This window comes from Moschus berezovskii, chromosome 17 (assembly GCF_049115385.1).
Source record: "Moschus berezovskii isolate FMDL1 chromosome 17, NW_MosBer_1.0, whole genome shotgun sequence".
Taxonomy (NCBI): domain Eukaryota; kingdom Metazoa; phylum Chordata; class Mammalia; order Artiodactyla; family Moschidae; genus Moschus; species Moschus berezovskii.
Window position 1 is genome coordinate 50,492,157 of NC_142476.1, and position 21,306 is coordinate 50,513,462.

Below are 21,306 nucleotides of genomic sequence, written 5' to 3' on the forward strand. Positions count from 1 at the left end.
GCTCCTGGCATGTGGTGAGGCCTTGTGAGAGGTAAGCCATTATTAAGTGCCTGTTGTATGCTCGGCATCATGGATGCAGGATGAAGGTGAACCAGTTACAGTCCCTGCCCTCCAGGGCGGCAGCATGGGAAATGGGACATGGGGTGGGGGAATGCCATCAGTACTGTGTGAAGAACTGTCCAGGCCTGCAAGAGCCCCCAGGGGCCCATCCTCACCTCCACCTGGATCGATGGGGAAAAGCTTTCGGAGGGAGGGAGGAGGTGGCCAGGCCGCAGAGCCTGCGACAACAGGCTCTGCCCCACGGATGATGCCAACATCTTCGCCAACATCTGGGTCAAATGGCATGGCAGCATGGGTGTTTGGGGTGGGCCCGGGCTTGCTCTTGAAGCTCCATCAGCAGGTTTCATGTGGGGGGCTCTGAACCCCTGGGGGCTGAGGACTCCCAAAGGCATCATCCACGGTCTTATTTCACTACCTGCTGCAAACCCCGTGTGGTTTGGGGGAGGGCATGGTCCCCTGAGATGGTTCCAATCCTGCAGGTCCATGAAACCCCTAAACCAAACCTTCACTTTCCACCCAGCACATGTTCTCTCTCTACTGCTGAGTCAGGACAGGGGCGCCAAGGGTTCTCTTTATCCCAACAGTCAGTGGGGGCTGGGACTGGCTTCCCCCACGTGTAAGCTGGTAGGATGCAGAAGGTCAAGGAAGTCTGCTGACCTCTTCTAGGGAGGTAGTCTGATGCCAGGGTAGGGGGTGGCATTCCAGGCACCTCCAAGAAGGGGAAGAAAGCCAAAGTACCCCATCTTTGACCCCACCACCATCACATCCTTCCTCATTAACGCCTTCAGAGTTTCCTTGGCACTGCTGGTGCCCCTTGGTGGCTGGTGCTTCTGGGGACTGTCATGCCAGGGCTGAGGTGGATCTTACCACGCCTTAGGTACAGCCGAGTGTGCATCTCAGACACTTGCTGCAGCCCCAGAACTTTCAGGAAGGCTCTCATCTGAGCCACAGGCTCACCTGGCTGGCCTGGGGCTTCACTTGGGCAGGAGGAGCATCAGTAGGAAGTGAAGAGTAAGATTTTGCAGAACTGGGACTCAAGGCCAGATCTTGGTTATGTTACTCGCCTCTGCCCTGTCCATCCCCTTGCATATTAGCTGCTCTGCAACCTTCAGTGGCTCCCTATTGCCCCAAGGCCATATTTTCCAAAGTCACTTCCAGAGAACAGTTGTCCCATGAGGCCAGGGTTCTATAGCCAACTGAGTTTGGGAAACAGTGTCTCTCTGCGCCCATCTCTCCCCATCCCCATTCCCAATCTTTCCTTGGAGAATCAGAGAGCAAGTAAGGAGATAAAAGACTTGGAGAAACATCTCAAATGGAGCGCAGTGATTCTCTACATTTTGGTTTTGATTTTTCTTGTCCCCTGCTGACATCCCGTGGAACCAGCGTTTGCTGGAACACAACGTGGGAAATGAAGAGTTCAGGGCAGATGTCTGGCCCTGAGTCCCAGGCCTCCTGTCCTTCTGCTCCCACTGTCCAGCCCATGGAATCACTGAGTGCCCCACACCCCTGCTCCTTCCAGCCTCAGTACTTTTGCTTCTGTGGAACCTTTTACTTAGGATGCCCGTCTTTCAAGAATCCTTAAAAATAAAGCAGAACCCAAAACTAAAAATGGAAGTTCTCTTCCAAAAAGTCATCATGGGGACTTCCTTGATTGTTCAGTGACCACAACACCACACTCCCAGTGCAGCTATGGGGCCAGGATGCATGGAGTCATACCCACTCCCCCTCAGCTCCCTGGATACCAGAGGTAGGAACCAGATCTTGTTCTTAGACGTGACAGCTATGAGGAGTACGGCCAGGACCAGGGCAGGGCCAGACTGTGGGCCATGGGCATGTTTGAGGTCCAGAAGGAGGATGGCTGCAGTTTCACATGGTCTTTTGGTCTGGACCTCACATGAACCTTCAGGGTAGAGGGAAGGGTTTAGGGCCCCCAGGATTGTGGTTTTTCAGTCACTAAGTCGTGTCCGACTCTTTGCGACCCCATGGACTGCAGCACGCCAGGCTCCCCCGTCCTTCACTATCTCCTGGAGTTTGCTCACACTCATGTCCATTGAGTTGGTGATGCTATCTAACCATCTCATCCTCTGTCGTCCCCTTCTCCTTTTGCCTTCAGTATTTCCCATTATCAGGGTCTTTCTCAATGAGGAGTCGGCTCTTCGCCCCCAGGACTAGTAGACTTACAAAGCTGAACCTGTTGGCAGAATAGCCTAGTGGTTACTTATGAGTGGGGCTGTGGTTAGAGCATCTGTAGCCTAATCCCTGGAACCTTATATGGCAAAAGACACCCGTGTTCAACCCCTGGGTCAGGAAGATCCCCTGAAGGAGGTCATGGCAACCCACTCCAGTATTTTTGCCTGGAGAATTCCATGGACAGAGCCTGGCAGGCTACAGTCCTTGGGGTCGCAAAGAGTCAGACGTGACTGAGAGACTAACAAATGGCAAACAGAACTTTGATGTGATTAACGGTACAGACCTTGAGATGGGGATGTTCCAGGTGGGCCCAGTGTCCTCACATGCGTCCTTAAACGCAGAGGAACTTTCCTGGCTGCATTAGAGGGCGATGACACAGAAGAAGAGGCGTGTGTCACAGGAGAAGGACTTGACCTAGCACTGTGCACCGTGCAGATGTAGGAAGGGGGCCATGAGCCAAGGAATCCAGCAGCCTTTAGAGGCTGGGAACGACCTTAGTTGAAAGTGTGCAAAGAGACAAGTCCTCAGTCTTAAAAAAAATTTTTTTTAATTTATTTGGCTGAGTCAGGTCTTAGTTTTAGCATACTGGATCTTTGTTGTATCATGCAGGACCTTTAGCTGTTGTGGCACAGACTCTCTAGTTGTGGCACATGGGCTCAATAGCTCAATGGCATATGGGACCTTAGTTTCCCAACCAGGAATCAAACCCACTTCCCCTGCTTTGCAAGGCAGATCCTCAACCACTGAATCACCAGAGAAATCTCAGGCCCTCAGTCTTAACTGTTAACACAAGGAAATGGGTTCTCGCCTAAAGCCTCCAGCAAGGACACAAACTTGCCCACATCTTGTTCTAGCCTGCAGAGACCTGGCCTGGATGGGGGTGATCAGGGAGGGGGTCCTCTGGGAAGAGGCATGCATGCGTGAAGTCTGAAGGAAGAGTTGAGGTGTGCTGGACCAGGGGGAGGGGTGCCCAGGGGAATAACATGTTCAAGGCCGCTGGAAAGACGGCGGAAGGAAGGGCGTGCACAGGCCAGATGGCCAGAGCTGGTCCAGCAGTGTCTCTCGGGCCCCTGTCAGGACTTTGGGCTTTATCCATAGTTTAGTTGGAAGCTTTCTACTCATCTTCAACAGGGTGTAAGGGAGAAGACCAGATCTGTGTTTTGAAAACATCGCTCCGGCCTCTGCACCATGACTGGGGGATGAGGGATGGGGTGGATGTGAGGAGACCCTCGTCTGCCATTCGCAAGTCCAGATGGGGAGGAGGTGAGGAAGAGCGGGGGGCCTGGGGATAGAGCTGGAGGTTAAACAAACAGGACTCGGCATGCAGAACCTGGTGGATAAGAGCCTGGGCCAGATGGCCAAATTCTGGCTCTAATACTGCCTAGCTGTGTGACTTGAGGCAAGGTTCTTAACCACTCTGTGCCTCAGTTTCCCCATCTGTAAAATGGGATAGATGGTAGGTCTAGGTGAGGCCTGGGATTCTGCTTTTCAAGCAAATTCCCAAGTGGTGCCCATGCTGCTGGGGTCAGACTTTGAGTAACAGAGGTGGAGATCACCGGGGTGGGGGTGGGGCACACCTCCCAGCTCTGCCCTGCTCCAGCCCTGTGAGTATTTTGCATCTGATCTGACTCCTCCACCTCCCACCCCTCCCGCCTGCCACCCAGCTATGGACTCTCGGCTCCCACAGGTGTGGCCTGCCTCTTGTTTCTGCAGCTGTGACCAGGTGGGGCTTTCTGAAAGTGAAATTTACCAGGCTTTGTAGGGAAAACCAAACCAACCTGAAAATAGATCTAGAAATGGGAAGGTTTCAGGCCACTCTTTATCTTGATGCCACTAAGCCTGAGCCACACGACTCTGGTTACACAGCTCATCACTCTGTGGACATCTTGCCCTGCCTCAAAGCTGCTGGGGAACCCCACCCAAAAGCCCCCCTCCCAGGCCTTGGGCTTCCCCCTCCCACTCTCCCCTTTCTGACTCCCCCTTCCCTTCCAGAGTACTGCCTAGCTGTCGCTCCCCCCTTCCCTGGGGGTCAGCAGGAGCCGATGGGCCATCCAGGGTCTGGGCCTGTGGCCAGGAGAAACTGGCAGGCTCTCAGAATTCAGAGACTGCCATAGATGACAAGGCTGCTGTGTTCTGTGTTCTACTCCAGGAGCTGGTATGGGTGGAGGGCCCAAGTGAGTGGGTGGTGGGAGACAACGGGGGTGGGGGGCAGTGTGGCAATGGGGAGATGGCAGGGGGCAATGAATGGGGCCAGAGGGTGAGGACCAAGCCTAGGGCATGGCAGGGGTGGGGCTCAAGGACAGCTCTGCAAAGGCAAAGCTCCAGGCTTTGATTCCACCCCTTTCTAGTTTCTGGGCTGAGAACACCCTGGGAAGATGAGGTTGCCACTTGCACAGAAGCGCCAGCCCTGGAGGGTGTCCTGGCGCCCATCAGCCCTCCAGCACAAGGTGGGTTTCTGGAGTTGCCGAGTCAGCTGACTAGACTCAGAGCCTGGGCGGGCTCTTCACTTCTCACAGAAGGATTTCTGCGGTAATAGGGTCTCACAGGGCCCTTGGGTTGTCAGTGCTGTTGTTTCTTCTGCAACAGCCTGTGTACCTTGCACTGACCCATTTTCTCCGTGCTTGTAAAGCCATGACATCATAGGCACAAAAAGTCCCCATTATCTTTTCCAGAGAAGGCCAGCCACAGGGGCCTGGGGACGTTTAGGGTGAAGGCTAGGGGACAGGGTTGAGCTATGCCGCAGCCTGGACTCCACCTGTCTCTGGGAAGGGCTGGAGGGAGCGGAGGTCAGTCCTCCATGGGGTTGAGGGGATCAAGCCTTCCCGCATAAACCCCACATGGGGAACAGAGGCCCCCAAGTCCTCTGCTGTCTTCAAGGGACTCTGATTGCTCCAGCTGGAAATCCTGGCTGAAATTCCACCACCCCTGGGGATGGTGGGAAGATAGCACCCCCTGGTGGCAAGCTGTGGATTTACACAGATTTCCTTGTTGAGAGGAGGGCCCTCCTAGATGGCTCAGTGGTAAAGAATCTGCCTGCCGATGCAGAAGACTTGGGTTCGATCCCTGGGTTGGGAAGATCCTCTGTGGCAACCCACTTCAGTATTCTTGCCTGAAAAATCCTGTGGACAGAGGAGCCTGGAGGGCTACAGCCCATGGGGTCACAAAGAGCCAGACTCGACTGAGTACCCATGCACACACGTTCCTTCCTGAGCACTTAGAACCCTGGAGGCGCTATTATTTACACATGCTGTTTTGTACAATTGCTTTAGCTTTGTCTCTCTTTATGTATACATGTATTATGATGACTATGATGGTCATCATTTTTTACTGTTTGCTAGTTAATTGCAGATGTTTTGATCCTTCACTCCTAAATATTTCAGCATGTTTCTTCTATAACAAGGACATCTCTTACAGAAACAGGTTTTCAGGAATTCAACATCGATAGAACATAATCAGATAAAAAGCCCGTATTCAAATTTCACCAGTTATCTCAATCTTCTTTACAGCAATATCCCCCTTCCCAGCCCGATTTAGGATCCAATTCAGACATTGCATTCAGTTCTCTAGTCTCTTGAATGTTCTTTTTTTTCCTTCTGAAACATTCCACAGTTCTTCCTCATCTTTCATACACTGGCATGTTAAAGAGTTAAGGCCAGCAGGTTTGTAGAATGTCCCTCAGTTTGGGTTTGTCTGATGTATGTCTGGGTTTGTCTCATGATATGATTCAGACTGTGGACTTTTGGTAGAAAGACCACAAATGTGATGTGATGTCCTTCTCAGAACATTGGACCTTTTTTTTTATTTTTAAGATTTACTGCCTTTTAAAAAAATTAATTTTTGGCTGTGTTGTGTCTTAGTTGCAGTCCACAGGCTTCTCTTTAGTCGCGGCACAGCCTTAGTTACCCCAAGACATGTGGGATCTTAGTTCCCTGACCAGGGATCAAACCTGAGTCCCCTGCATCACAAGACAGATTCTTAAGCATTGGACCACCAGGGAAGTTCCTGGACCTTTTTGTTTTCAAAATGGGCAGCCTGAGGCCCAGAGACGGGGAGAGAACTGGGGACACAGTGAAGCTCAAAATCTTCTGTGATTAGTTGCTGTGTGACTTTGGGCAAGTAACTGCACGTCTCTGAGCTGAAGTTTCCTCATTTGTAATGTGGGGTAGTGCTATGGCCCCAAAGGGCTGTGTGTGCTTAGTCCCTCAGTCATATCTGACTCTTAGCGACCCCACGGACCGTAACCCACCAGGCTCCTCTGTCCGTGGGATTTCCCAGGCAAGAATAACTGGAGTGGGTTTCCATGCCCTCCTCTCGGGGATCTTCCCAACCCAGGGACCGACTCATGTCTCTTGCATCTTCTGCACGGGCAGGTGGGTTCTTTACCACTAGGGCCGACATTCACATGTGCGTGCTAAGTCGCTCCAGTTGTGTTCAACTCTTTGCGACCCCAAGGACTGTAGCCTGCCAGGCTCCTCTGTCCATGGGATTCTCCAGGCAAGAATACTGGAATGGGTTGCCATGCCCTCCTCCAGGGGATCTTCCCAACCCAGGGATCGAACCCAGATCTCCTGCACAACAGGTGGATTCTTAACCATCTGATTCACCAGGGAAGCCCCCCAAAGTGTTGGGGGTGGCCTAAAGGAGGTGATGTGTGACTCATGGTTGGGGAGGAGTGACTGGTAATACCATGGATTCCCTCTCCTCTGTACCTCCCCCTCTCCACTGACCCAGGGTGAGGTGACGGGAGATGAAGGATAAGTTTTGTGCTCCCCTCTGCTGTGCCCCTGGGCCCTGAGGAGAGTGAGCAGGGCCATGTACCCCTGAGTCCATAGCTATCAGTGAGAGGAGCAGGCAGGCCAGGAGGGGAAAACCCAGACCTGGGCCCCAGAATTTCCCTCACACTCAGCAGACCTGGCAGGGCTGAACCCTCAGCTCCCCACTGACCGCAGCTCCCCGCAGCCATAGGCTTCCAAGTGTGCGCGGTGAGATGCTGTGGATCAGGGAGAAGCTTGGGCTGTTCTGGCAGGTCTCAACCCCTAGAGAGTCTCCCTGGTGCCCCCAGTTTACTTGAGAAGAATGAGATTCTGTTGGAGCAGAAGGCTGGGCACAGGTGGGCACACAGAATGCCCCCAAGACCCTGGGCTTTGGGTAACATGAGACAAACTAGTGTTGGGTGACTGGTGTTTGCAAATGTAGGTTATGTTTATTATTTCAAATTTATGTGGCGACACTTCAGATGTGCAAATGAAGGAGAGAAGAACGTAATTGACGTTCCCTGTGTCCGCCTTCCAGACACACTGCCTCCTTGCTGCTCTGTGCCCATAGCAGAGCGTTCATGTATTATTTCATTGTTTCCTTGGGTGGAGAGAAGAGTAGGGAATTCCCTTGGGCCAACCAGGCCTCTCCCATCAGGTCAGTGGTTTCTGCTTTCTTCCCGCAAACCAAGAAAGCCCCCGCTTAATCCATCCCATGAGTGGCCACCTCCTGTCTGCCAGCCTCCATCTCCTCGGATGCTGAAGATAAAGAGGTGGGACCCAGCTCCTTCCTTCCCTGTCTCCCCCACCTCCCTCCCATGCTCCCTTCCTGGAGCTCCTCGTTATGGAGGAGAAACCTGCTTCATGCTCCCCTCTCATTCACCGGGAAGGACGATGTTCATTCCCCCAAACTTTCATGAACACTGCCTAACGAAGGGGCTTAGCTTTCAAGGTGCCCTGGAAATATGTGGAAGAGAATTATGAAAAATGCCTATTCCTAAGAATTCCTTGTTGGTCCGGTGGTTAGGACTCAGGGCTGTCATTGCTGTTGGCCAGGGTTTCATTCCTGGTTGGGGAACTAAGATCCTGCAAGCCGTGTGGTATGGCCAAAAAAAAAAGCCTATTCCTGAAAAAAGTAAATCTTGGTCCCTACTTCACACCATGCACCAAAATGAAACCCACATAGAAAAGGTTAAGTAATACCACTCAGAAGACAATGTAAAAGAATACCTAAATGGGGACTTCCCTGGTGGTCCAGTAGCTAAAGTCTCTGAGCTTCCAACACAATGGGCCCAGGTTTGATCCCTGGTCGGGGAACTAGATTCCCATGAAGTAACTAAAGATCTCATGTGCTACAGAGAAGATTGAAGACTCTACTTGCTGCAGCTAAGACCCAACACAGCCAACAAACAAATACTAAGAAAATACCTACTCCAACCCCTTTTTTTTTTTAAAAAAAAAGAATATTTAAATACATTGGGCAGGCAAATACTTCTTACACAGGACATTAACAATAAAAGAAAAGACTGATAAATTGTACTTCATTGAAACTGAGGAGTCTAGTTCATCACAAGACTCCTTTAAGAAAGTGGAAAGGCAAAACAGAAGATAGGAGAAGATATTTGCAGCACATATATTCAACAAGGACTTGTATCCAGAATATATAAAGAACTCCTACACATCAGGAAGAAAAGTCAGATAATCCAATTTTTAAAAAATGGCCAAAAGACCCGAATAGGCATCTTACAAGAGAGAATATTCAAATGGCTAATAAACATGTGGAAAAGTACCTAACATCATCACTCATCAGATAAATGCAAATAAAAGATCAACAAAACACCACTATAAGCTCACCCAAATGGCTAAAAATTTACAAACTGACAATACCAAGTGTTGACAGGGATGTGGAGCAATTGGAACACTCACACACTGCCACGAAATGTCAGTTAGTACAATTTAGAAAACTTTCTGGAGAATCAATCAACGCTGAGCATACACATACTTTATGAGCCAGCAATTCCATACCTAGGTATGTCTTCAGCAGTAATGTGTACACAGGGCTTCCCCTGTGGCTCAGAGGTAAAGAATCTGCCTTCAGTGTAGGAGATGTGGGTTTGATCTCTGAGTCAGGAAGATAACCTGGAGAAGAAAATGGCAATCCACTCCGGTATTCTTGCCTGGGAACTCCCACCGACAGAAGAGCCTGGCGGGCTATAATCCATACAGTCTTGAAAGTGTTGCATAGTACTTAAAACTAAAAAACAGCAACACAACATTGTGTACATATGTGCACCAAAAATATAGGTATAAGAAAGTTCCTAGCAGGGTTATTCATAATAATCAAAAAGTGGAAACAACCCAAAGGTCCATCAAGAGTAGAATAGATAAAGTGTGCATATCCATAGGATGCAATAGTGCAAGGCAGTGAACTTGAATGAATGGTTACTATTTGCAATAATGCGCATGATTCCCACATTAGAATTTTGAGTTAAAGAAGCCAGTTGTCAGGATGTGTGTGTTTCTGTCCAGGTGAAGTATAAAAGCAGACATAATGTGTCTCCTGGTGTAGAAGTCAAGGTAGCAGGGGGCCTTCCCCTGGTGGGAAGGAGCAGGAAGGGGTTCTGGGTACCAGTGTCTTGTTTCTGGATCTGAGAGCTGGTGGCAGAATGTGTTTATGCTGTAGAAATTCAGTGCATATGTACTTGAGACCTGTGTAATTTTCTGCATGAGAGTTAGACTTCAACAAGCAAGTCTACCAGATTATTCTTTGAAAGGATACATGTTTTTATTTCCCTGGAGGAGAGCATGGCAACCCACTCTAGTATTGTTGCCTGGAGAATCCGGTGGACAGAGGACTGGCAGGCTACAGTCCATAGCGTCTCACAGAGTCAGACATGACTGGAGCGACCTAGCGTGCATCCATGCACATGTTTATTTATTTATTTTTATTTTTTAAATGTTTATTTTAAAATTTATTTTTGGCTGTGCTGGGTCTTCGTTGATACTCGGGCTTTTCTCTAGTTGTGGTGAGTAGGGGGCTACTCTCTAGTTGCAGTGTGTAGGTTTCTTATCGCAGTGGCTTCTCTTGTTGCGGAGAATGGGCTCTGGGGCACGTGGCTTTCAATAGTTGCAGCATGTGGCTCAGTAATTGTGGCTCCCGGGCTCCAGAGCACAGGCTCAATAGTTGTGGCCCATGGACTTGGTTGCTCTGAGTCATGTGGGATCTTCCCAGATCAGGGATTGAACCCACGTCTGCTGCGTTGGCAGGCAGGATTCTTTACCAGGGAGCCACCAGAGAAGCTCTTACCAGAGATTCTTATTGCTGGGCCCATGCTGGAGGCCAGGTAGGAGGCGAGTGAATTATTCTCGGGGAGGGGGGATGGGGACTGGGACCTGGTGGAGAAGGTGGGGGATACTGGTCCAAAGAGGCTGAGAGAACTTGCTGATGGGTTGGGCGTGAGCACTAGAGTAGAGGGTCAAGGGAGAATTCAAGGTTTGGGGTCTGAGTTATGGAAGGCTGGGGTTGCCGCCATTGCTCCAGGGAAGACCAAAGGTGGGGTAGTTTCGAGAAAGTTTCTGTCCTGACTACTATAACATGAGGTTCCACCTCAGGCCTGGTCTTGACAGAAACTGGATACCAGGGCTCCTGGGACCTGAGGGGCAGGAGGAAGGGTGGGGGTCTGGGACCCTCCTGGACTTACCAGTGTATTTCATGCTCCAGAGGCGAGCCCCTGAGGATGACTGTCTTGGAGACCTCAGCCGCTACTATGACAAGGCTGCCGGGAAATGCTGTCACCGCTGTCGTGAGGGTGAGTGGGGGCTGCTGGGGTGGGGGCGAGGGGGGTTTTGTCAAGTTACAACACTCTGGGGAGACTGGTAAGTGGGAACCACCAGAGTCAACATCGTCATTGTCATTAACTCTAGGTTTCTGAAGGCCGACCCTTTGTGAGTTTTTGTTTTTAATGACCATATGCATGCTAAGTTGCTTCAGTGTTGTCTGACTCTTGGGGACCCCAGGGACTATCGCCCACCAATTTCCTCTGTCCGTGGGATTCTCCAGGCAAGAATACTTTAGTAGGTTGCCATGCCCTCCTCTAGGAGGTCTCTTAATTACTACTCTTTATTGAACATTCTGGCTTCCCTGGTGTCTCAGTGGTAAAGAATCCACCTGCCAATGCAGGAGACGTGGGTTCTATCCCTGGGTCAAGAAGATTCCCTGGAGAATCTTCTACCCACTCCAGTATTCCTGCCTGGGAAATCCCATGGACAGAGGAGACTGGCAGCTTACAGTCCAGGGGGTGGCAAAGAGTCAGACGCAACTGCACAACTAAACAACAGCAACAATTAAACACTCTCTGGGGCCTCACGTGTGTTGCATCATCTTATCAGAGCCTCACGACATCCTTTATTGTTGCCATTTTGCAAATGAGGCTGGGAATGCTACAAGGTCAAGCAAGTTGCGTCACAGAGACAGAAAATGAGGGAGCTGACTGCGGCCAGATCCCAGGGCTCCGTGAACCCCAGAGCCTGGGTCATTGAAACCCCCTGACCACCCCTCATTTCCAGGCCTACAAGCCCTTTGCAGGCCTCATCTTTCCTGTTCTGGGAGCACGTTTGTCCAGGGCTGCCAGGACTACAGCTTTCTCAGGGACAAATCTCCCTGCCCAGAGCTCACTTCCTGGAAGGCTTGCACCACCCCCACCACCCCGTCCCTGGCACAGTGACGGGCATAAAGGGTAGATGACGGGCACCACCAGGAAATCCTTCTGGAACAGAGATGAGCCTGTTTGCCCCACTCTGCAGGTAAGTCTAAAGGTCACAAGGTCATAAGACATCCCCATCCTCTGTGGTTACCACAAGTCCCAAAGCACATCCAGTGGCCTTAGCTGGGTGGAATCATGAGATGAAGTTCAGCTGTGGTCTCTGACCTCTGGGAACAGGGACTCATGGGGGAGGAAAGATAGTTAATGTTATGTCAGCAGAGGGCATGAGGGGCAACTGCGCCTACACTCTGAGGACAGCAAGCTTACACTCCGCCCACAACAGGACAGGAGGTGGGCAGAGGTCTTCAGGACAGGTAGAGGGGCCAGCATTGCTGTCTGGAGGATGGTGACAGGCCATGGTGCCCAAGATAACCAAGGCTGTGTGCCCTGAGCTGGCAGTAACCCTTCTCAGTCTGTTCCCTGCAGGCTTTTTGCTGCACCAAGAGGGCAGACTCAACCTGCGCTCAGGCCACCCAAGGACTGAGAGAAATGTTTTGGGAAAGAATTTGATATTTTTTATTTCTAAAAAATGATTTTAAGAAGTCATTGTAGTAGAAAAATTAGAACTCTATTGGACTTTCTTGCCTTTATTTTATGGTTCAGTGTTGTTTTGGAACATACATAACAAGTGGGGCCCCTTGCTCTCTAGTGCTTGGGACTTGACCCACACAGCCACATATGAGGGGCCACATATGGCCCATCACCCACACAGCCAGCCACCCATGTACATGCTGTCCTTTCACCCACTCACTAACCTGTCCATCCCTTCCTCTTCTGTCTCCTTCCTCCTATCCTCCCCCTTCCTATTTTTGCTGCCACCCATCCCACATACATTTACCCATCTGTCTCAATCTGCTCAGGCTGTCGTAACAAAATACTGCAGACTGGGGACTTAACAACAGACTTATTTTCTCAGAGTTCTGGAGATTCTTAAGTCCAAGATCATGGTTCCAGCAGTGTTTGGTTTTGTTTCTGGTGAGAAATCTCTTCTTGGCTTGCAGACAGATACTATCTCATGGCAGAGAGGGAGAGGGAGATCTCTTCCCCTTCTTACAAGGCCACCAATCCTATCTGATCAGGGCCCCACCCTTTTGACCTCATTTAACCTTCATTACCTCCTAAAAACCCTATCTCTAAATATTGGGTTGGCCAAAAAGGTCATTTGGGTTTTTCCATAACATCGTCAGAAAAACCCAAATGACCTTTTTGGCCAACCCACTACACTGGGGGGTTAGAGACTCAAGATATGGATTGGGGGAGCACATAGTTCAGTCCATAGCACTGGACCCCCCCATCCGTCCCTGATCTATCTCCCCACCTTCTCCCATCCCCCTTTTATCCACTCTTCCACCCACATCCATCCAACAGCTGTTTATTGTTCATTCTTATACTGATGTCACATCACCTTTCCAGCTTTTTCTCTCTTGGCCTTTCTGCAGGAACTGCTCTGCTTGGTGTTCTCTGAACCTACTCTATGCTTTCAAGTTCTGGGCCACTGTACACGCCTGTCTGCACCCAGGACGCCCTCCCCCACCATTTCTAATCTGCCCTCCTGGCACCCTTCCCTCCACAAAGCCTTCCGTCACCAGCCCAGGGTTATGTGGCTCGTTGGATACCACATTTCCCCAGGGGAGCAGAGGTCAACGTTCCTGGGTGGTGTGGCCCACAGGGCTCTGATTTTCTGTAAGACCCACAATCCCAGCTGCAGGGAGAAAGACAGACACTTCCTTTCCATGGCCCCAGCCCCTTTGGCACCAGCCTAGGTGGACTCTGATAGGGAGTGAGTGGGAAGAGCGGGTGATATCCCAGTCCCTGGCTCCCTCAACTCAGATGCCGTGGAGGGAAGAGGGGTGCTCCCTCTCCCCCTGTATTCCCTCTCTGAGGCCCAGTGACTGGGGTGACTGAGTACCTGATGCTAGTGTGGTGGGCGGGGCATTTTGCTGGAGTTTTATTGACCTTGTGCTTCCGGGCATGCAAGAGAGGAAAAATGAAAAACCCACAAAAACCCCTTCCTCTGTCTGTCGGGGAAATTTCTGACATTTTGCCCGCCGCCTGCAGTCTGCACTCAGCTGTGTATGGGGGCAGCTTGGTGGAGGAAGGAAACAGGGAGACCTTTGAGACTGAGAAACATTGTCATCAGGTCCCTCCTCCCACCCAGGCCTGTTGAACTCTTTTTAGCATCCTCGACAGTTGATCCCCAGCCCTCTGCTTACACACTCCCCAGTGACAGGGAGGCCATTCACTTGATTCATAACAACAGCCACAGTTATCATTGGCGAAGCATGTTCTGTGCCAGTGCTGAGCCCTGTAACCATCTGAGCTCACTGAGCCCTGATAGGAAACCCAAAGAGGAAACTTGCACATGGTGGGGGAGGCGGGGTTCAGGGATTTGCCCATGGTCACATGCTAGTAAGTGGCTCAGGCGGGGTCATATAGCTGTCTAACTAGAACCCTGAGCTCTTCCCTCCTATTTGGCACTGGCCCTGAGGCATTCACTGGGGGGAGGAGGCAGCGTAGGAGTCGGCCAGGGCCAAGGTGGGGAGAGGGTGTGCTCTGGTTAGAGGACAGAGAATATGCCAAGTCCTGGAGTGAGCAAGGATGGGCATTCAGGAACTGGGAGGGGGGCTTCCATGGTGGCTCAGTGGTAAAGAATTCACCTGCCGGTGCAGGAGACGCAGTTTCCATCCCTGATCCAGGAAGATCCCACAGGACATGGAGCAACGAAACCTGTGCGCCACAAATACTGAGCTTGTGCTCTAGAGCCTGGGAGCTGCAACGACTGAAGCCTGAATGCTCTAAAGCCCATGCTCCCCAACAAGAGAAGCCACTGCAATGAGAGGCCCATGCACTGCAACTCGAATATAGTTCCCGCTTGCTGCAACTAGAGAAAAGCTCGAGCAGCAACAACAACCAACACAGCACAAAAATAAATAAATAAAATTTTAAAAAAACCAAAATGACTTGGAGGGGCTGAAAAATTGAAGAGCCCATGTAGGGGTTGCTGCTGCTGCTGCTAAGTCACTTCAGTCGTGTCCGACTCTGTGCGATCCCATAGGCGGCAGCCCACCAGGCTCCCCCGTCCCTGGGATTCTCCAGGCAAGAACACTGGAGTGGGTTGCCATTTCTTTCTCCAATGCTTGAAAGTGAAAAGTGAAAGTGAAGTCACACAGTCGTGTCCGACTCTTTGCGACCCCATGGACTGCAGCCTACCAGGCTCCTCCGTCCATGGGATTTTCCAGGCAAGAGTACTGGAGTGGGTTGCCATTGCCTTCTCCGATGTGGAGGCTACCCACTTCCTATTCTGCATCTTTCTGGATCACTCCCCTTTTGTGCCCAGGCTAACCTCCTCATAGAAGGCACCTCCCCGAGGCATAGGGAAGCGGGGATGATGTGAAGCCAGGCCTGGTGTTAGGCAGAGAGCAAGGTTTGTTTGGGGCCAGGTGGGTGAACCCCGTCTTGTCCTGGGGCAGCTGAGGGTTTCTTCAAGGAGGAGGCAGCCTGCCCTCCCTGCTCTGGCTGGCCCTGAGTTCCCCTCCCCATTTGGGCTTCTCCTTCAGGGCAATGGGGAGATGCCTGACAAACATCTTCCAGCACCAGTTCCAAAGCATAAGAAGAAAGCATCTGATGGCTCAGATAAGGCCAGAGTCCACCTCTGCTCTGGTTCCCCAATGACAGAACTGCCTTGGACCACTGCTAGCAGGGCAGGGAGTGGGGGAATGGGGGCAGTTCTCCAAGAAAGGCAATCTGTGGGCTGAAAAGTCCATCTGAAATGTGTCTGCTGCAGCAGGCAGTTTACATCTGGGAGCCCTGAGAACACATTCCAGGGAACCTGACTTGGTTGGAACATGCAGGGGGGACTTCCTGGAGGAGGTGTCCTGAGGATGAGCAGGAGTCGACCAAGGTGGGGAGTGAGTATGCTCTGATTAGAGGACAGAGAATATGCCAAGGCCTGGAGTGGCCAGGGATGGGCATTCAAGAACTGGGAGGGGCTCCATTTAGCTTGTCAAGGGTGTAGTAGCTCAGTGGTAAAGAATCCACCTGCAATGTGGGAGACATGCATTCGATCCCTGGGATGAGATTACCGTGAAGTAGGAAATGGCACCCCACTCCAGTATTCTTGCCTGGAAAATCCCGTGGACAGAGGAGCCTGGAGGGCTGCAGTCCCTGGGGTCACAGAATCTGACATGACTCAGTGACTAAATAACAACAAGGGTGTGAAGGGGGTTGGGGGAGGGGAGGGCGGAGGGACTGGCGGCCCAGACTCAGCGAAAAGCAGTTCTCTGTGTGGGAGTTCCTGGGGCCAAGCAGCCGCGGCCGGGTTGCCTGATGCTGAGCCAGAAGTGAGAGGCGGTGCCGGGAAAGGGAGGGCAAACACTGAGCACAGCTGGAGTCAGAAAGGCACCGTTCGGAGACCGGGAGCCGCAGCGCAGAGGGTCGCTCGGGAACCAGTTCTGAAAGCCAGAACAACGCCAGGCGCTCTCTTAGCCGTTTGGTTTCCGTTTTTCAACTTAGTTTTTAGTCGGAGGAAAATTGCTTTACAAGGCTGTGTTGTGTGCCTGCGTGCTAAGTCGCTTCAGTCGTGTCTGACTCTTTGCGACTCCATTAAAAACCAAATGGTTGAGAAAGTCGCACTGAAATCCATACACCGTGCCTGTGTGCCTGCTCAGTCGCTCAGTCGTGTCCGACTGTTTGCAACCTCCTGGACTGTGGCCCGCCAGGCTCCTGTGTCCATGGGGTTCTCCAGGCAAGAATACTGGAGTGGGGTGGCATTTTCTCCTCCAGGGGATCTTCCTGACCCAGGGATCAAACCCACGTCTCACGTCTCCTGCATTGGCAGGCGGGTTCTTTACCCCTAGCACCACCTCGCAAGCCTTGTGTTGGTTTCTGCCATACAGCAGTGTAAATCAGCCATAAGTGTATATATATATATATATATATATGTCCCCTCCCTCTTGAACCTCCCTCCCTGCCACCCCCCACCCCGCCTCTCTCGATCATCAGAGCACAGGTTGATCTTCCTGAGTTATACAGCAGCTTCCCACTAGCTATTTTACACATGGTAGCTTCCCTGGTAGCTCAGTGGTAAACAATCCACCTGCCAGTGCAGGAGACACAAGAGACACAGGTTCGATCCCTGAGTCAGGAAGATCCCCTCGAGTAATAAATGGCAAACTGCTCCAGGATTCTTGTCTGGAAAATTCCATGGACAGAGGAGCCTGGCAGAAGGTCGCAAAGAGTCGGGCACGACTGAGCGACTGAGTCTGCACGCACATGCAGTGTATGTATGTCAGTGCTCCTTTCTTAACCATTGATTTTGTATTCTGAGAGTGGTGCTCAGGGGAGAAGATCTAAGCGGAATGTGGGAAAAGAAGAAACAAGCCCTGAATAAACATGCATCATTCTTCTGCTGTGTGAGCTCCAGAAGCTCCAGCATCATTGCTTCAGCCCCTGTGGCCTTTCTGATCTCTGTACCAGCCACGGCTGTTCCTCCAATAGGGCCTCTGCCCTGGCGGCTCCCTCCGCCTGGAATGCTGCCCGCACTCCCCCCCCCCACCGCACCCCCGCCTCCTTCGGTCCTTTGGGACGCCGTGGGCCCCCTCCTACTGGCTCACTCCTCTCCCCACTGCCTTCCTCTCTTGGAGCTCCTGTCCTATGTTCTTCCAAGGCTGTTTCCGCATTGGAAACCCACTTGCTCATTTCTTTCTTTAATTAAAAAATTTTTTGATCTACTTATTTTTTGGCTGCCCTAGGTCTTTGTTGCTGCACTCGGGCTTTCTCTCGTTGCAGGGAGGAAGGGCTGCTCTCTAGTTGTGGTGCGGGGGCTTCTCATTGCGGTGGCTTTTCTTGTTGTGATGCAGGCGCTTGAGCTTCAGTAGTTGTGGCACATGGGCTCAGTTGCCCCGTGGCATGTGGGATCTTCCCAGACCAGGGATCAAACCCATATCCCCTGCATTACAAGGCAGATTCTTAGCCACTGGACCACCAGGGAAGTCCCTAGTCTCGATTCTTTTGGTTGTAACAAACAGCAGCCTAACTCACTTAAGCCCAAACAAGAGAAAAGGGAAATAATTGAATCAATAACAGAGCGGTCTGTGGTGCCATAATTCAGGTCTGAATGATGACCTCAGGAATCCTTTTCTCTCTGTCAATGTCACCTCCTACTCACCTCCTTCTGAGGCAGGCCCTGCCCATACCCCAGCAGCAATGACCCTCCAAGGTGACCTGACCAGGAGCATCTCTGCTTCTCTTCCCCAGGGTACTCCCCGAAGCAGCTGTGCCCAGAGGGGTCCCACCATTGTGAGCGGCAGTGTCTGCACGATTATTACTTGGACAGCAATGGCCGCTGCACGGCTTGTGTGAGCTGTTCTGGAGGTAAGGGCTGCGTCTCTCCTCCCCGGCTCCTTCCAGGGAGGATGGGGGGCCTTGGGGGTGGGAGGGAGGCAGGGGAGGCAGAGGACCTGGAAGGTGGGAGGCGGCAAGAAACAAGGTTTGGTGCTTGTCCTCTGAATCAGCCCCCTGGTGCTTCAGTTTACCTCTCTGCATCTATGAATTGATATCAGCTGTGATATTTTGCATCCATACTTTTTTTTTAATTGGAGGATAATTGCTTTACAATGTTGTGTTGGTTTCTGCCGTTTCTGTTCTTCAGTCGTGCACTCTTCTTGACCCCATGGACTGCAGCACGCCAGGCAGATCTGGCCTTCACTGTCTCCTGGAGTTTGCTCAAACTCATGTCCATCGAGTCGGTGACGCCATCCTACCGTCTCATCCTCTGTCATCCCCTTCTCCTCCTGCCTTCAATCTTTCCAAGCATCAGGGTCTTATGAGTCAGTTCTTTGCAAGGGTGGCCAAAGTATTGGAGCTTCAGCTTCAGCATCGGTCCTTCCAATGAATGTTCAGGGTTCATTTCCTTTAGGATTGACTGGTTTGATCTCCTTGCAGTCCAAGGGACTCTCGAGTTCTCTAGGGTCCCAGTTCAAAAGCATCATTTCTTCAGTGCTCAATCTTCTTTATGTCTAACTCTCACATCCATACATGACGACCGGAAAGATCGTATCTTTGACTCTATGGACCTTTGTTGGCAAAGTGATCTCTCTGCTTTTTGATATGCCATCTAGGTTTATCATAGTTTTCCCTCCAAAGAGCAAAGGTCTTTGAATTTCATAGCTGCAGTCACCATCTACAATGAATTTGGAGCACAAGAAGGGAAAATCTTCACTGCTTCCACTTATTCCCCTTCTATTTGCCATGAAGTGATGGGACCGTATGCCATGATCTTAGTTTTTTGAATGTTGAGTTTCAAGCCAGCTTTTTTACTCCCTCATCAAGAGGCTCTTTAATTCCTCTTCATTTTCTGCCATTAGGGTGGTTTCTGCCAGATAGCAGTGCAATTCAGCCATAAGTCTATATATATCCCCTTCTTCTAGAGCCTCCCTCCTGCCCTCCTGCAGCCATGCTGTTTAGAGACTTAATTATTGATACCATGTTTCCTCGATGGAGGGATGTACACTTACATATTGTGTTGACTCTGCTAAACCCCAGGGGAAGATTCTTTTCTTATCTCAGCTTTGCAGTGAGGAAACCGAAGTTTAGGGAGGTTAAGGGCCTTTCCGAAATTACAATGCTCTTGTTAATAGGAGCGCTAGAGTTTCAGCTACTGGTTTGACATCAAGGGCTGTGTTCTTTCCCAAGACCACAGTGCTTCCAGGAGAACATTTTCAATAAGTGCTTTTATTGTTAATTTCTTATAAAGGGTAGTGAGTGTGGTTTGTGTGCTATCTCATATTTGTTTGTTGGGTTTTTTTTGGGGGGGAGAATGGGGAAATTTGTTGAGATTTCTTCTGGCCTTATACATTTTCGTGGGCTTCCCTGGTGGCTCAGCAGTAAAGAATCCATCTGCCAATGCAGGAGATGTGGGTTCAGTCTCTGCGTCAGAAAGATCCCCTGGAGAAGGAAATGGCAACTCATTCCAGTATTCTTGCCTGGGAAATTCCATGGACAGAGGAGCCTGGTGGGCTACAGTCCATGGGGTTGCAAAGAGGAGGACATGACTTAGCAACTAAACAACAACAAATAAGTTTTCATACTATTTAGTATGTTTAGTGTGTTTGGGGAGAAACGCATATTCTGTTTGCTGCGTACAGAATTCAGTGTGTACCTGTCTGATCAAGCTTGTTAATATGCTTTTTTAATAAGATGCATCCTTATTTATTCTGTCACTTTCACGAAGTTTGGTTTCTGAGACAGATGTGTTGAAATCTGTCTCCCAGTATGCTTGTTTCTCATCAGATTTTCAGAGTGCTCTGTTTTTGCTTTATAAGTGTCAAAGCTATGTCATTAGGTACAGTGTTCACGAGTATCACATTATCCTCGTGGGTTGGACCTTTTATCAACATGAGACACACCTCTCTGTTTCTTATAATGTGTTAGCCTTAATTTTTGTTTGACATTAAGATTGCCATTCTTCTTCGTTTATGTTAGCATTTCTCTGATATAGCTTTATAATTTTTAAAATTATTGACCTCATTTTGTTAAATGACATTTATATGCATCCATGATAAAAATTCAAGCAGGAACTTCCCTGGCGGTCCAGTGGTTATGACTGCACTTCCAGTACAAGGGTCATGGTTTCCATCCCTCGTTAGGAAACTAATATCCTACATGCCATGGGTGTGGCCAACAAACAAACAAACAAAAACTTCCCCCAAAACAGTGCCAACATAAATATTCAAGCGATACACAAGTGTAAGGAAGAAAGCCAACTCTGTTCCTCCCCAATCAGTGGGTGACTGACATCTCTCTCCCTCTCTGTAGAGAGAAGAATGGGTTGGTTCGTAGCCAGACAAATTATACACACACAGAAAGAAGGAATCTTCAAGAGGATGAGATCTTACTGCTTATGGTGTGAAAATGATTATCTTTAACTTTATTCAAATATTTCAGAGGAGGAAGGAAAGTGAAGAAACTAGACTATCACAAGAGATATCACAAGGGTTTAAAAAAAAGAACCCTCTGAAATTAACAGAAGAGGTTATGAAAATCAATAAGCGGTTAGGAATCATTGAAGTAATGACTGTCTCTTGTGGTAAAGTCATATTCTACTTGTTTTAATTTTGGTAGCAGAGAGTTACTTGACTCCTTGTAGTGAAAAATGAATGACTTGTTGGCCTCCCCATCCTCTTCCTGATTTTTATAACTTACATTATTTTTGCTCTGCGTAGTCGATGATGTTGATCTTCTTTTCTGTAGCCCTGAGTCCACGCTAGCTTTACTTTATGTTATTTAACTGTATCCATCGTGCATTACGAGTCCATTTATCACAGCTTCTCATTCCTGAATCTTTCATTTTATCACTTGATTGGTTAGGTTTCACTGTCATGTGGACTTTTCAGGGATTCTTTTGCACCTTCCTTGACTTCTTTCATGTTTGAAAATATCTGTCTCGAAACTGGAATGACCACTTGGACAGGTATAATATTATCCTGGGATATATTTTCTCTAGAACTTGGTAGGATTGGTGCACTGTCTTCTTGTGGTAA

At 50.0% G+C, this 21,306-nt stretch overlaps 1 protein-coding gene across 1 annotated transcript in view; it reads left to right on the forward strand.

Annotated features, from left to right (window-relative positions):
- TNFRSF8 (TNF receptor superfamily member 8) overlaps positions 1-21,306 on the forward strand; it is a 72,318-nt gene that overhangs the window by 7,222 nt on the left and 43,790 nt on the right. The window contains exons 2-3 of the mRNA XM_055419608.2: positions 10,726-10,813; positions 18,023-18,139. Of these exons, the coding sequence (XP_055275583.2) occupies positions 10,726-10,813; positions 18,023-18,139 (205 nt within the window). The remainder of the gene's footprint in view (positions 1-10,725; positions 10,814-18,022; positions 18,140-21,306) is intronic.